A 12981-nucleotide genomic window follows, 5' to 3' on the forward strand; every position below is an offset into this window, starting at 1 on the left:
TCTGTTGAAAACTGCAAAAGACTGCACACGAATTTTGTCGGCCAACAACAGCCGACTGCAGAAGTGATGTCATGTGATGGTTAACTTTGTCTTTTTTCTTTTCTGAGCATGCCCAGTCTTGCTAATCAGCGGTCTGTCGGCCGAAATCTGTACTGACTGGCGAACAATCGGCCGTTCTGGTGTCGGCCAACAAAAATTTTAATGCCTGCACGACAGATTCTGTTCGGCCAAAAATGCGCTGTCGGCTGTCGGAAGCATCATACTAACAAGCCGAAAATCGGGCGATCGGTCGTCGGCCGAATATTTATGGCCGACAATCGGTACGTGTGTACGGGGCTTTAGACCCCGTTCACACTGGGGCGACTTGTCAGGCGACCTGGTCGCCTGACAAGTCGCCTGCCATAGAGTAGCACAGGACCCGTTCTAATAGGAGCGACACAAGTCGCTCCGACTTAGAAAAAGGGTCCTGAGCTTCTTTGGGGCGACCTGGAGCGACCTGCATTGACTTCAATGATATGAAGTCCGTGCATGCCGCTCCGAGGTCGCGGTGCGAGCTGTGCACCGCGACTTCACAGGTCGCCCGGCAAGTCGGGTCGAGCCTATGTGAACCGGCTCTTAAAAAAGGTTCACCTTTATTTGTTTATGGACAACACTTTTACTTTGATTCAATAGCCGCACTAAAACTGCACCTTTTTGAATAAATAGATCTGCACCTTATTTTTGATACGTTTCACATTTATTTCTAGCACTAAGCACTTTCTTGGGCATATATATATACTCTTAGCCCAAATACAGATCCTGTTTTTTTGCACTATATTGTCACTTGTGATTTTATCTATACTCCTTATATTTTATGTTTACTACCTACACACACCTATAGGATCTAGTTCAATACACTTTACAACAGGTAGCGCCGATACCAATCTTTTCACACCCTTCATTTTAATTGCCGGCAATAGGCTGTGATTTCACATGTCATATCGCACGACAAATCACTCCAATGTGAATGAGGGCTTAGGCTGGGTTCACTTATGTGCAAATTGAATGCAGCCCCCCCCCCCCATCTAATTTGCATGAGGTGCGAGTGGCTCTCACTGGAGCCGGTTCACACAGGTCCGGATGCGGCCGTAGATTAGATTGCAAAAGGGTCCTTTGCATGTTTGGGTCCAGTTCCGGTGCGAATTCAGGCACAAATTCAGACCTGAATCGCACCTGAACCTGTGAAATGGACCCCAGGCACAAACCCACGAGCGCACATATGTGAACCCGGCCTGACAGGTAAAGATTAGTGAAATAAAATAAAGTATCCAAAGACTGCAGCTAAACGTCCATTTATATTCATCCATAGTACAGAGCGCGCTGCTTCCAGAGGCAGTTTTTTTCCACATCTGAAGGGAACAATCCAGTAGCACTTCCTGTGAGGTCTACAGTATAGGATATGAAGACAAATCTCCCCCCGTATTGGACCAGATAGCTATATCCACCAATAGATTTCTTCTTTGGATACACAAAGTATAATTAAATGCAAAACTTTTTTGTTTAGTTTTGGACAGAGTGTTGGTGGATTAGAACACCTGTCAGTTTTTATTGCGGTCTGTGTCCCCATTAGGGAGATTCACCCTCTCTATTTGTCCTGTTTAACCACTTGCCGACCGCCGCAAGTACATATACTGCGGCGGTCAGCCCCTCACATCGGTACGTCACTAGCCTGTGAGGCTCTGGGGAGCGAGAGCGCGCGGTCACGGACCCCCCGCGCGTGTGACCAGCGGACCCGATGTCCGCCGGTCACTCAGCGATTGTCGGGGGAGAGGGAGAAAGGCAGGCGGCTAGTGTTAACAAGCCGCCTGTCATTCTGCCCTGTGTAGAAACAATGATCATACGGTTCTACTATGTAGGACCGTTGATCATTGTTCCTACAGCTCAAGCCACAGCCAATCACAGTTAGAATCACGCCCCTAGGGACACACACAGCCCCTCCCTCTCAAATAAAGTTAACCCCTTCACTGCCAGTGTAATTTTACAGGGGTGAGGATATTCCAATGGGCTCAATAGCTCTGGTGACAACAGATTCCCTGGTCTTGGAGGGATTTCCTCTCACTTCCTGTTTGTGCTATATGACAGGAAGTGAAGGGAAATCTCCACAGTGAAACACAATATAGAAAATTCTGACAGGAATTATAACCTACTCTATCCAGAATGTAAATAAAAGGATGGCCTTTAGTTCTATCGTCCATTCCCCCATAGAAGAAGCAGTATAATATAATGAGTGCGGCCTGTAGAAGCCCAATGCCGGGCTCACACCCGTCTCCTACAGACAGCAGCAGAGAACGGCCCCGGTATCTCCTCCTCTGTTTATAAATAGCAGTGAATTACCGTGTGCGGGCTTAGTGACGTCACCACCGGAAGAGTCTTCCCAATTAATAACCTCACTTGTAAGCTCCGCGTCATGAGGCGAAATAGGCGGGGCGAGGCCACGTGATGCAGGTTGCCTTTGTGACGTCGGTTCACGGGTCCCGCACCTGCGCACTGACGCTGTCAAGCGGGAGGCGGCGAACGAGGCCGGTTACCCAGAGTGCCCCGCGGAGCGAACCGGGCCCGGGGGGAGGTCTGAAAGATGGCGACCGTCTGTAATATGAGCGGGCGGAGGTTATAGAGCGTACAGTCGTTGTCTCTCCGGTGGCCGGGCACCGAGGCCGTTTCCCCTCCCCCTCTTCATCACCGACCGGAGCTGCTTCCTCACGTGACTGTGCCCGTATCGGCGGAGCCCCGGGACTACATGGAGGATCACCCGGCGGTGGCGGGAATGGCTGCCTCAGCTAGGCCGCAGGTTGGAGGTCCCGGGCAGAGCCCGGCACAGGGAGTCCCCTCATCAGAGCCAGGCTGTGAGCTCTCCGCCCGGCCCATGCAGTACACCATCCCCGGGATCCTGCACTACATCCAGCACGAATGGGCCCGCTTCGAGATGGAGAGAGCGCACTGGGAGGTGGAGAGGGCCGAGCTACAGGTGAGGAGGACAGGAAGCTGGGCCTACACCGCTCACTGGAGGCCATCTTAGGGATCAGTGTGGCCTGAGGAGCAGGAAAGTGTACTCCTACACCCCACACATCTGACAGGGACAGGCCTGAGTCTGCTGGAGGAGCCTGGGCCCTGAGTGAGCTGTGACAGGACACCCATAGCACCCCCAGATCACCACAGGACACCCAGAGCACCCCCAACCCCAGATCACCACAGGACACCCAGAGCACCCCCAACCCCAGATCACCACAGGACACCCAGAGGACCCCCCAACCCCAGATCACCACAGGACACCCAGAGGACCCCCCACCCCCAGATCACCACAGGACACCCAGAGCACCCCAACCCCAGATCACCACAGGACACCCAGAGCACCCCCCACCCCCAGATCACCACAGGACACCCAGAGGACCCCCCACCCCCAGATCACCACAGGACACCCAGAGGACCCCCCACCCCCAGATCACCACAGGACACCCAGAGGACCCCCCACCCCCAGATCACCACAGGACACCCAGAGCACCCCCAACCCCAGATCACCACAGGACACCCAGAGGACCCCCCAACCCCAGATCACCACAGGACACCCAGAGGACCCCCCACCCCCAGATCACCACAGGACACCCAGAGCACCCCAACCCCAGATCACCACAGGACACCCAGAGCACCCCCCACCCCCAGATCACCACAGGACACCCAGAGGACCCCCCACCCCCAGATCACCACAGGACACCCAGAGGACCCCCCACCCCCAGATCACCACAGGACACCCAGAGGACCCCCCACCCCCAGATCACCACAGGACACCCAGAGGACCCCCCCACCCCCAGATCACCAGAGGACCCCCCCACCCCCAGATCACCAGAGGACCCCCCCCACCCCCAGATCACCAGAGGACCCCCCCCACCCCCAGATCACCAGAGGACCCCCCCCACCCCCAGATCACCACAGGACCCCCCCCCCACCCCCAGATCACCACAGGACCCCCCCCCCCACCCCCAGATCACCACAGGACCCCCCAGATCACCCCCGGGCACCCAGATCACCCCCCCCCTGTTTACAGGACACCCAGAGCACCCACCCACCCCACCTGTTTACAGGACACCCAGAGCACCCACCCCTCCCGTTTACAGGACACCCGGAGCACCCACCCTTCCCGTTTACAGGACACCCAGAGCACCCACCCCCCCCCTGTTTCCCGGGCACCCAGAGCACCCACCCACCCCCCCCTGTTTCCCGGGCACCCAGAGCACCCACCCACCCCCCCCTGTTTCCCGGGCACCCAGAGCACCCACCCCCCCCCCCTGTTTCCCGGGCACCCAGAGCACCCACCCCCCCCCCCCCTGTTTCCCGGGCACCCAGAGCACCCACCCCCCCCCCCCTGTTTCCCGGGCACCCAGAGCACCCACCCCCCCCCCTGTTTCCCGGGCACCCAGAGCACCCACCCCCCCCCCCTGTTTCCCGGGCACCCAGAGCACCCACCCCCCCCCCCCTGTTTCCCGAGCACCCACCCCCCCCCCCTGTTTCCCGGGCACCCAGAGCACCCACCCCCCCCCCCCCTGTTTCCCGGGCACCCAGAGCACCCCACCCCCCAGTTTACAGGACAGACCTCAGATCGGCATTCTCCCAGGGTACCCCCATTCTGACCTCCAATCAGTGGTAACCCAGAAAGCCACCATACTGACTTCTGATAAGAGGCAGCCCAGTGTACCCACAGTATCTTAGGCTCACTACTCCTTGCACTCTCAGGTTAATATTTATAATAAAGGAAGTATATGAACAGTGTAGTGATGAGGTGTTCTTGTCCCCATATCTGTGTCTTATTTTCACATTCAGTTTAGGTCAAGGCCATCAAACCTTCTGCTAAAGTGTTATAGCTCTATAACAGCTCATGTCTGAGCATTGTTTCCCTTCCTTTTCAAATGCAGGTTAGCAAAATCCAATTGACTTTAATGGAGCAGTACACATGAGAGTTCAGAGGCTGCGTCTGACCTGCATTGCATTTGTTTGGTCGCAGCATATCCTGTGGTGGTACGTTTAAACGTCTGGCACAGTACAGCCTTTTTTCTTTTTTTTTTTCTTTTTTTTTTTTCGTCTATTGCTGCATTTTGGTTGTCAATTTGGGCCCAAGTTGTCTTAGCCTTTGGCCCATACAGCTCTGCATCGGATGAACCCTTCTCCTCCTTGTATCACTGTGCATGTAAAAACATTGTAATATACAAAAAGATTACATAGAAAAAAAGAGAATTGCCCCCTTCGTATCCATAAGATATGGGAACCAATGGTGTGCTTCTAACCTTGCATTAGGTTGAGCATATGATTGGTTCCTGTTTTTAGGAATTCACACGCTATAGATCTTGGTCAAACCTTTGCAATTTTGGGACTAGAAAATGTATTCTGTATCTGCACAGATTTATAGTTTACCCACTTATGTTCTATTATGGCGCTTTATTCCACAAGCTTTTTTTTTTTTTTTTTTATTTCTGTCAACTTATAGTTTTTGTAATACCATGTATTGGGAAAAGGTCCCACCTGGACCAGCTTAGAGTCTAAAAGTAATAATACATATACATTATAGGTATGTCCAAAGGCACAACTTGTTGAGCAGGGAAGAAATAAAACCCCTGTGATGTTTTCAATGCCTTTGTGTCCTGTTGGAGAGAGTCACCCTCTATATTTTTCCTGTTGACTGCTGTCTCCAGGATTGACGTTCTGGACTAATTCACATTTTGAACTGCTACTGTACTAAAATAAAAATCTTGCGGGGACACCTGTTCTTAAGACGAAAGTCTAAGATGGGACTTGCCTCACTTTGTAGTTTTCTTCTCACTTCTTGTGTTTTACAGGACAGGCTGTGAGGTAAAATCTCTCGAATGGGACACGGACAATGAAAAAAACACTGTTTTGGGTTATTTTCACCAAAGAAATGTAGCAGAATACACTTTAACCTAAATTTTATGAAGAACTGTTTGTTTACAAAATTTTATAACTGAAACAAAGAAAAAGTGTCTCTCTCAAAATGTTTAGTCTTTTTTCATTTAGCACATAAATAAAAACCACCAAACTAAAGGGAACAAAATTATAAAAATGTAGTTTGGGCACAGTGTTGCATGACCGCGTAATTGTCATTCAAAGTGCGACAGTGCTGAAAGCTGAAGATTGGCCTGGGAAGGAAGAGGGTAAAAGTGCCTAGTATTGAAGTGGTTAAATATCCAACATCAAAACTATTTTTTTTTATTAGCCTGTTTAAAAGTTAGTTCATAAACTATGGTGTGTGTATATATGTGTGTGTATATATATATATATATATATATATATATATATATATATATATATATCTATCTCTGAAAATTGATCAGTACTGATGTACTGTCGGCCTAACTCCTTGAGGCCTGAAAACATCGGGACAGTACAAATACACCCCACGTTTAGTTAGAGGCATAGTGAGTTTTTTTTTTTTTTTGAAGTTGTAATTTAAAAAAAAATAAAAAACTTTATTTGTGATTTTAAAAAAAAAATTGCTTTTTTTTTTTTTTTTTTTAATAAACATACTGTCACCAATGCAGTACAGCATTTATCATATAACTGGTGTGACGGTGATTAGGGACACTGACGGGTGACCGTACGGCAAAAATGTAGTACTCATTTTTTTTTTTTTTCATTTTAACACACTGTGACCAGAGCATGATAGTAACATTGTACTACTCTGGGGAAGTGATCAGTTATATATATATATATATATATATATATATATATATATATATATATATATATATTAAACTGATTCAGTCATGCCACTGCGCTGCCCCACGATCCAGGAGTACGTCATATGATGTCCACCTGGAACGTCGAGAAGCCTGTCCAGGCACCATTGTTATAGGCTAGGCACGAAGTGGTTAAAGGGTTAGTTCACCTTTACTAAAAAATAAACTGTCTATGCAGATTAGGAGCGCCTGTAGATTGAAAACAAACTGTGTAGCTGTGATTAAAGTTAAATTCAGAGGATTCTTACCAAGCTACTTGGTATATCTAACAGTTGCATTCAGTGTACCTGCAGCACCCACGTGATTTGCAGGGTCACAATTCTACCCTAACCTACCTAGCCAAGCAAAAGCCCCTTGAAGTGATAATTCACCTTAAGACCAGGCCTTTTCTGACACTTTGTTTACAAGTAAAATTGACTTGGAACCTCCAAACATTTATATATATATATATATATATATATTTTTTTTTTTTGCTGAGGCCCGAGAGAAAAAAAAAGGTGGTTGTTACAATTACTGTCACACAGGACTTATGCAGTGTTTTTTCAAATGCACTTATTTTGGGAAAAATACACTTTAATGAATTTTAATGCAATAAACATAACCCATTTTTTAAAAGCTGATGTTACGCCGAGTAAATGCCCTACATGCCACACTTTAAAATTTTGCTCGCTCATGAACTGGCCACAAACTACAATACATAAAAAAAAAAAAAAAAAACCTCCAAAGGTGAGCCTTTAAACCTTTTTACTGGTTACAAATATTAGTTACAAAGGTGGTCTAGAGCTACAAATATTGCTCTCACTATAAGGTTTATGGTGATACCTCGTGTGGTACAAGCACAGTTTACATATGCATGCGTGACCTACGTAGGCGTCTGCGTGTGGGAGGAGGGGGGGGGGGGCGGCGACGATGGCTGAGGGACCTTTTTTTTTTTTTTTTTATTTATTTTTTATTTGTTATACAATTGGTATTTTTAAGCTATCCCTTTTTTCTTTTTTAATCACTTTTATTGCTATTGCAGGAAATGTAAACATCCATTGTGAGAACAATAAAGCATGACAGGTCCTCTTTATGTAGACATCTGTGGTCCCCAGATATTTCCTCTACCCTTAAAAGCATCAGATCCAAAAGAAAAAACATTGATTTATGCTTTTTATTGCTTTCATAAAAAAAGAGGCATCTACCCTAAACAGCAAGTGACTTCATGGTGTCACTTCTGGCCTCCTAGATCATAGACAATCTAGTCTTTCCACCTCTATGGGGTCAGCTGCATAAACCACTGGATCAAAACTCTGGTTTTCTGGTGAAATGGGCAGAGGGGTTGTTTGACTCCTTTTTAAATTATAATAGCGGAAATCACCCAAATGGCCCTGATTAAAACCTTTCCATTCCCTGGAAAGTTTGGCCTTGGTACAGACACACAAGGTAAAACACTCAGGTTAAATTGGGGGGGGGGGGGGGTGGTGATCGCTTTTGCTCTGTGTCCATTCAGACACAGATCCGTGGCTCGGCCCCACCTCCTCTCTCCTCATTGGTTTGCTGACTTTGAAAGTAGCCGAAGGCAATGGCACCCCTCCTGGACAGCCGAGACTCGTGCAACATCGCGGGATTGAGATGGGCCTCTGGTAAGTATGAGGGGGGCTGCATCATGCAGAAGGTTTTTTTTATGTTCATGTAAATAATGCATTAAGTATAAAAAAACCTTCTGATGTTAGAACCACTTTAAAGTGATTGTAAAGGTTTGTGTTTTTTAATAACATGTTCTACTTACCTGCTCTTTGCAAGGGTTTTGCACAGAGCAGCCCTGGTTCTTCTTTTCTGGGGTGCCCTGGAGGCGCTCCTGCCTCCTCCTAATTAGGTGCGCCCACGTAGAGCCACTTTCCACCTGTGTGGGCACACTCACTAGTTCCGCTGCTGCGTCTATTGACACCTGTACTCCTGGGTCACTGGATTTGATTGACAGCAGCGGGAGCCATTGCCAATCTATCCAAGAGGACCCGAGACGGTGGCTAGAGGCTCATGCTTGTCGCTGGACCAATCAGGTTTGGGTAAGAAAAAAAGGGGGAGGGGGTCTGGGGGGGGGCAGCTAAAGCACAGAGTCGGAGCTGCACAACTTACTTGTTCTTTACAGACACCCCTTACCTGCATAGGCAGTTTTTTGGTAAAGGTGAACTAACCCTTTAAATTCACTTCTGGGAGTTTCTGCTGGCTAGGTATTTTATCAGGGTAGGTTTGTGTGTCATGGTTGCTGCAGGTAAACTAAAGGTAACATTGTTGTCCCAAATTGCTGGGTGAGCATCCTATGAATTTATACCTTGAATGTTGCTGTGCATTGGTGTTTACCTATATGTGTGTACGGTATATTTCCCCCAAATGTAAGCTTCATACATTTGGAAAATATGCTGTACAGAAGCACTGGTGTTTACATAAATATGCCTGCATACAGCCTGGTGTATTTCACCTGTGGCTCCTTAGAGGCATGGATACGTTTTGGCAATCTTATGTTAAGGACTGATGAGCCCCTAAAAGTTCTTGTGGACATGTCATTTTTTTATGCTTCATTCTCCATATTTTGTGTTTGAAAGTTTAGATACAGTAAATAAAGAATAATTCATAGCTGAGTCACTTATTCCCAGAACATCTTGGATCATAAACTCTGCAGATCAATATGTGTTATAATGGACAGCTAGTGACTGCCAGATTGTTTTCCTCCAGGAGATTCTTTGTTACTATACTAAAATTTGTTTCAAAGTCATTTCCCTAAAATAACTGTTGTGTCACTTGCATGAGATCACCACCCGTGTTTGTTTCTGTTACACTGAGACAAGCAATGTTCAAATAATGCTGCAAGATTACATGCTATGGTTAACCAATCTGGTGTAATGTTTGGAGCAAAGTGCACCTTTGGAAACCTCTTTACAAACTATGTCTCTAACAAAGCTAAATGCCATCCATGATCAACATTCAGCTGCTCCCTGCTGGTTTTCACTCCATGTTTGATTGGCTTTACTGTGTGTTCTATGTGAAATTAGAGGAACATTGGTTTATTGTGTGTTCTATGTGACATTAGAGGTACATTGGTTTATTGTGTGTTCTATGTGACATTAGAGGTACATTGGTTTAGTGTGTGTTCTATGTGACATTAGAGGAACATTGGCTTACTGTGTGTTCTATGTGACATTAGAGGAACGTTAGTTTATTGTGTGTTCTATGTGACATTAGAGGTACATTGGTTTACTGTGTGTTCTATGTGACATTAGAGGTACATTGGTTTAGTGTGTGTTCTATGTGACATTAGAGGAACATTGGCTTACTGTGTGTTCTATGGGACATTAGAGGAACATTGGTTTAGAGTGTGTTCTATGTGACATTAGAGGAACATTGGTTTATTGTGTGTTCTATGTGACATTAGAGGAACATTGGTTTATTGTGTGTTCTATGTGACATTAGAGGAACATTGGTTTACTGTGTGTTCTATGTGACAGAGGAACATTGGTTTAGTGTGTGTTCTATGTGACATTAGAGGAACATTGGCTTACTGTGTGTTCTATGGGACATTAGAGGAACATTGGTTTAGAGTGTGTTCTATGTGACATTAGAGGAACATTGGTTTATTGTGTGTTCTATGTGACATTAGAGGAACATTGGTTTATTGTGTGTTCTATGTGACATTAGAGGAACATTGGTTTATTGTGTGTTCTATGTGACATTAGAGGAACATTGGTTTATTGTGTGTTCTATGTGACAGAGGAACATTGGTTTACTGTCTGTGTTCTATGTGACATTAGAGGAACATTGGTTTACTGTGTGTTCTATGTGACAGAGGAACATTGGTTTATTGTGTGTTCTATGTGACATTAGAGGAACATTGGTTTATTGTGTGTTCTATGTGACAGAGGAACATTGGTTTACTGTGTGTGTTCTATGTGACATTAGAGGAACATTGGTTTATTGTGTGTTCTATGTGACATTAGAGGTACATTGGTTTAGTGTGTGTTCTATGTGACATTAGAGGAACATTGGCTTACTGTGTGTTCTATGTGACATTAGAGGAACATTGGTTTATTGTGTGTTCTATGTGACAGAGGAACATTGGTTTAGTGTGTTTCTAATGAACAGATTGTGCTAGATTGTTTGTTTCAATTTTAACCACCTTACCACCGGAGGATTTTGCTGTCTTACGTCCAGGCCACTTTTTTGCGATTCGGCGCTGTGCGAATTTAACTGACAATTGCGCGGTTGTGCGACGCTGTACCCAAACAAAATTTATGTTCTTTTTTTCCCACAAACAGCGCTTTCTTTTGGTGGTATTTGATCACCTGTGCAATTTTTACTTTTTGCGCTATAAACAAGAAAAGAGCGTTTATTTTGGAAAAAATATTTTTAACATTTTTTTTTTATATGAAATTCCCCCCCCCCCCCCAAAAAAAATGTAACAATCAAAATTTAAATTTTTGGCCAATTTGTTTTCTGCTACCTATGTTTGGTAAAAAAAAATCACAATAAGCGTATTTTGATTGGTTTGCGCAAAAGTTATTGCGTTTACTAACTAAGGGAAAGATTTTTGTCATTTTTGGTGTTTTTTTTTTTTTTTTTTAACGAGTAATGGCGGCGATCTGCGATTTTTGTGGGACTGCGACATTGCGGCGGACAGATCGGACCTTTGACACTTTTGGGGGACCAGTGACATTACTGCAGTAATCGGTGCTATACATATGCACTGTTACTGTAAAAATGACACTGGCAGTGAAGGGGTTAATTTTATTGGAGAGGGAGGGGTTAATGTATGCCTGGTGCTTACTAACGTGTGTGGGGGGAGGTGACTTGAGTGACACAGGGACAGATCGCATGTTCAGCTATGCTGAACCCTGCAATCTGTCACTTAGGAGATCCGCCCGCTCTGTTTACACAAGCTGGCGGATCTCCAAACTCGATTTCCCGACGATCGCCGCTGCTCCTCCCCTGGCCCGACTCCCGCTGTGACTGAAAACAGGGGGAGGAGTCCAGCGACGTAGTACTACGTCGCTGGGCGATAACAAACCACTTTGCCGTGACCGGTCGGCAAGTGGTTAAAGTATCATTGTATATTCTTATTGATTGTTACTCAGAGTTCCAAGCAGGTTTACTTCATCATGATCAAATTCTGGAGCACATTCTAAAGAAAACATGGGGATTGTCAGTGTAAAGTTTCTGGTTGTAAAACATTTGCATAGAACAACCGTAACTCTAATGCAAAATTTAATGATTGGAAACAGTTGTTTCCGTGGTGCGTTATTGATGGTCTGTTCATATATGTTCGCTTTCCTAAAAATATCCATGTCTGGTCTAGATTTTTGGGAAATTCAAGTGTTTTAGTGTAATTAGCCTGGCAATGTTTCTACAGTTAAAGAGAAACTTCACCCTCTTAATTAACATTAACTATTTTAAATCCTTCTGCTGCCAGCATTAGAAAATAGGAAAGTATATCACATTTTACTTGTTTTTAAAACTTTCTTTTTTTTTTTTCTTAAGTTACTTCCTGGTTTCCAGGCCTAAACAAATGATATCATAGGTCCTAGGAGTCTTCAAGAGGGGATTTTCTCAGATAAGTGCATGCCAGAGCTAAGGCCAGATGGATTCCAGGAAGTTGATAGTACACCAATCCCCTGCCCTTATTCAAGATGGCAATGGCAAGAATTGCTAGGTGGTGGTTTTCAAAGTGATTTCTCAGTAAAATAATGCACCAGGAAGGATGGTGTAGTTTACTTTAAATGTTAAAGAATTAAAAAGTTTTTTTTTTTTGGTTTGTGGTGCTCAGATACAGTGTAGGTCCGCTTTAATTTAAAAAGGCAACCACCAGTTCCATGTATATCTAGCATAAGGAAGGTGAAAGTAGTAGAACAATGTAGGGCTGCAACTAACCATTATTTTCATAATCGATTAGTTGGCCGATTTTTATTATTTCAATTATTCAGATAATTACCTGTAAAGTTTGGTGCATAATATAGTTACTGTAATATGTAAAGTTAAGAAAAAAAGGCAATTTATTCTTAGAGGAAGTAAAGTCCCCCAAAAAACGAGGAAAAAAAAGCCCTGTAAATAGAAAGGCATAATGAGCTAGTATGCATCGCATACTAGCTCATTATGTAGTACTTGCATTAAAACGAAGCCCCCGCCGTGCCGCCACCTCAGCGATAGGACGGCGACATGTCCGGCCGTCTGC

The 12981-nt window shown here is 45.3% G+C and overlaps 2 protein-coding genes across 7 annotated transcripts in view; one reads left to right on the forward strand and one right to left on the reverse strand.

Annotated features, from left to right (window-relative positions):
- AP4S1 (adaptor related protein complex 4 subunit sigma 1) overlaps window positions 1-2487 on the reverse strand; it is a 116284-nt gene extending 113797 nt beyond the window's left edge. For 2 of the 3 annotated variants that reach the window (XM_082275754.1, XM_082275753.1), the window contains exon 1: window positions 2374-2487. In XM_082275754.1, the coding sequence (XP_082131880.1) occupies window positions 2374-2448 (75 nt within the window). In that variant the 5' untranslated portion in view covers window positions 2449-2487. Of the gene's footprint in view, window positions 1-2316 lie in introns of all 3 variants that reach the window. The other variant, XM_082275755.1, reaches the window with a different exon arrangement.
- A 44-nt stretch (window positions 2488-2531) lies between these two features.
- STRN3 (striatin 3) overlaps window positions 2532-12981 on the forward strand; it is a 203224-nt gene continuing 192774 nt past the window's right edge. For 2 of the 4 annotated variants that reach the window (XM_082275749.1, XM_082275750.1), the window contains exon 1: window positions 2532-3004. In XM_082275749.1, coding sequence (XP_082131875.1) covers window positions 2777-3004 — 228 coding nt within the window. In that variant the 5' untranslated portion in view covers window positions 2532-2776. The remainder of the gene's footprint in view (window positions 3005-12981) is intronic. The other 2 variants (XM_082275751.1, XM_082275752.1) reach the window with 1 other exon arrangement.

The sequence above is a fragment of the Pelophylax lessonae genome, assembly GCF_965119305.1.
Source record: "Pelophylax lessonae genome assembly, chromosome: 13".
Classification (NCBI taxonomy): domain Eukaryota; kingdom Metazoa; phylum Chordata; class Amphibia; order Anura; family Ranidae; genus Pelophylax; species Pelophylax lessonae.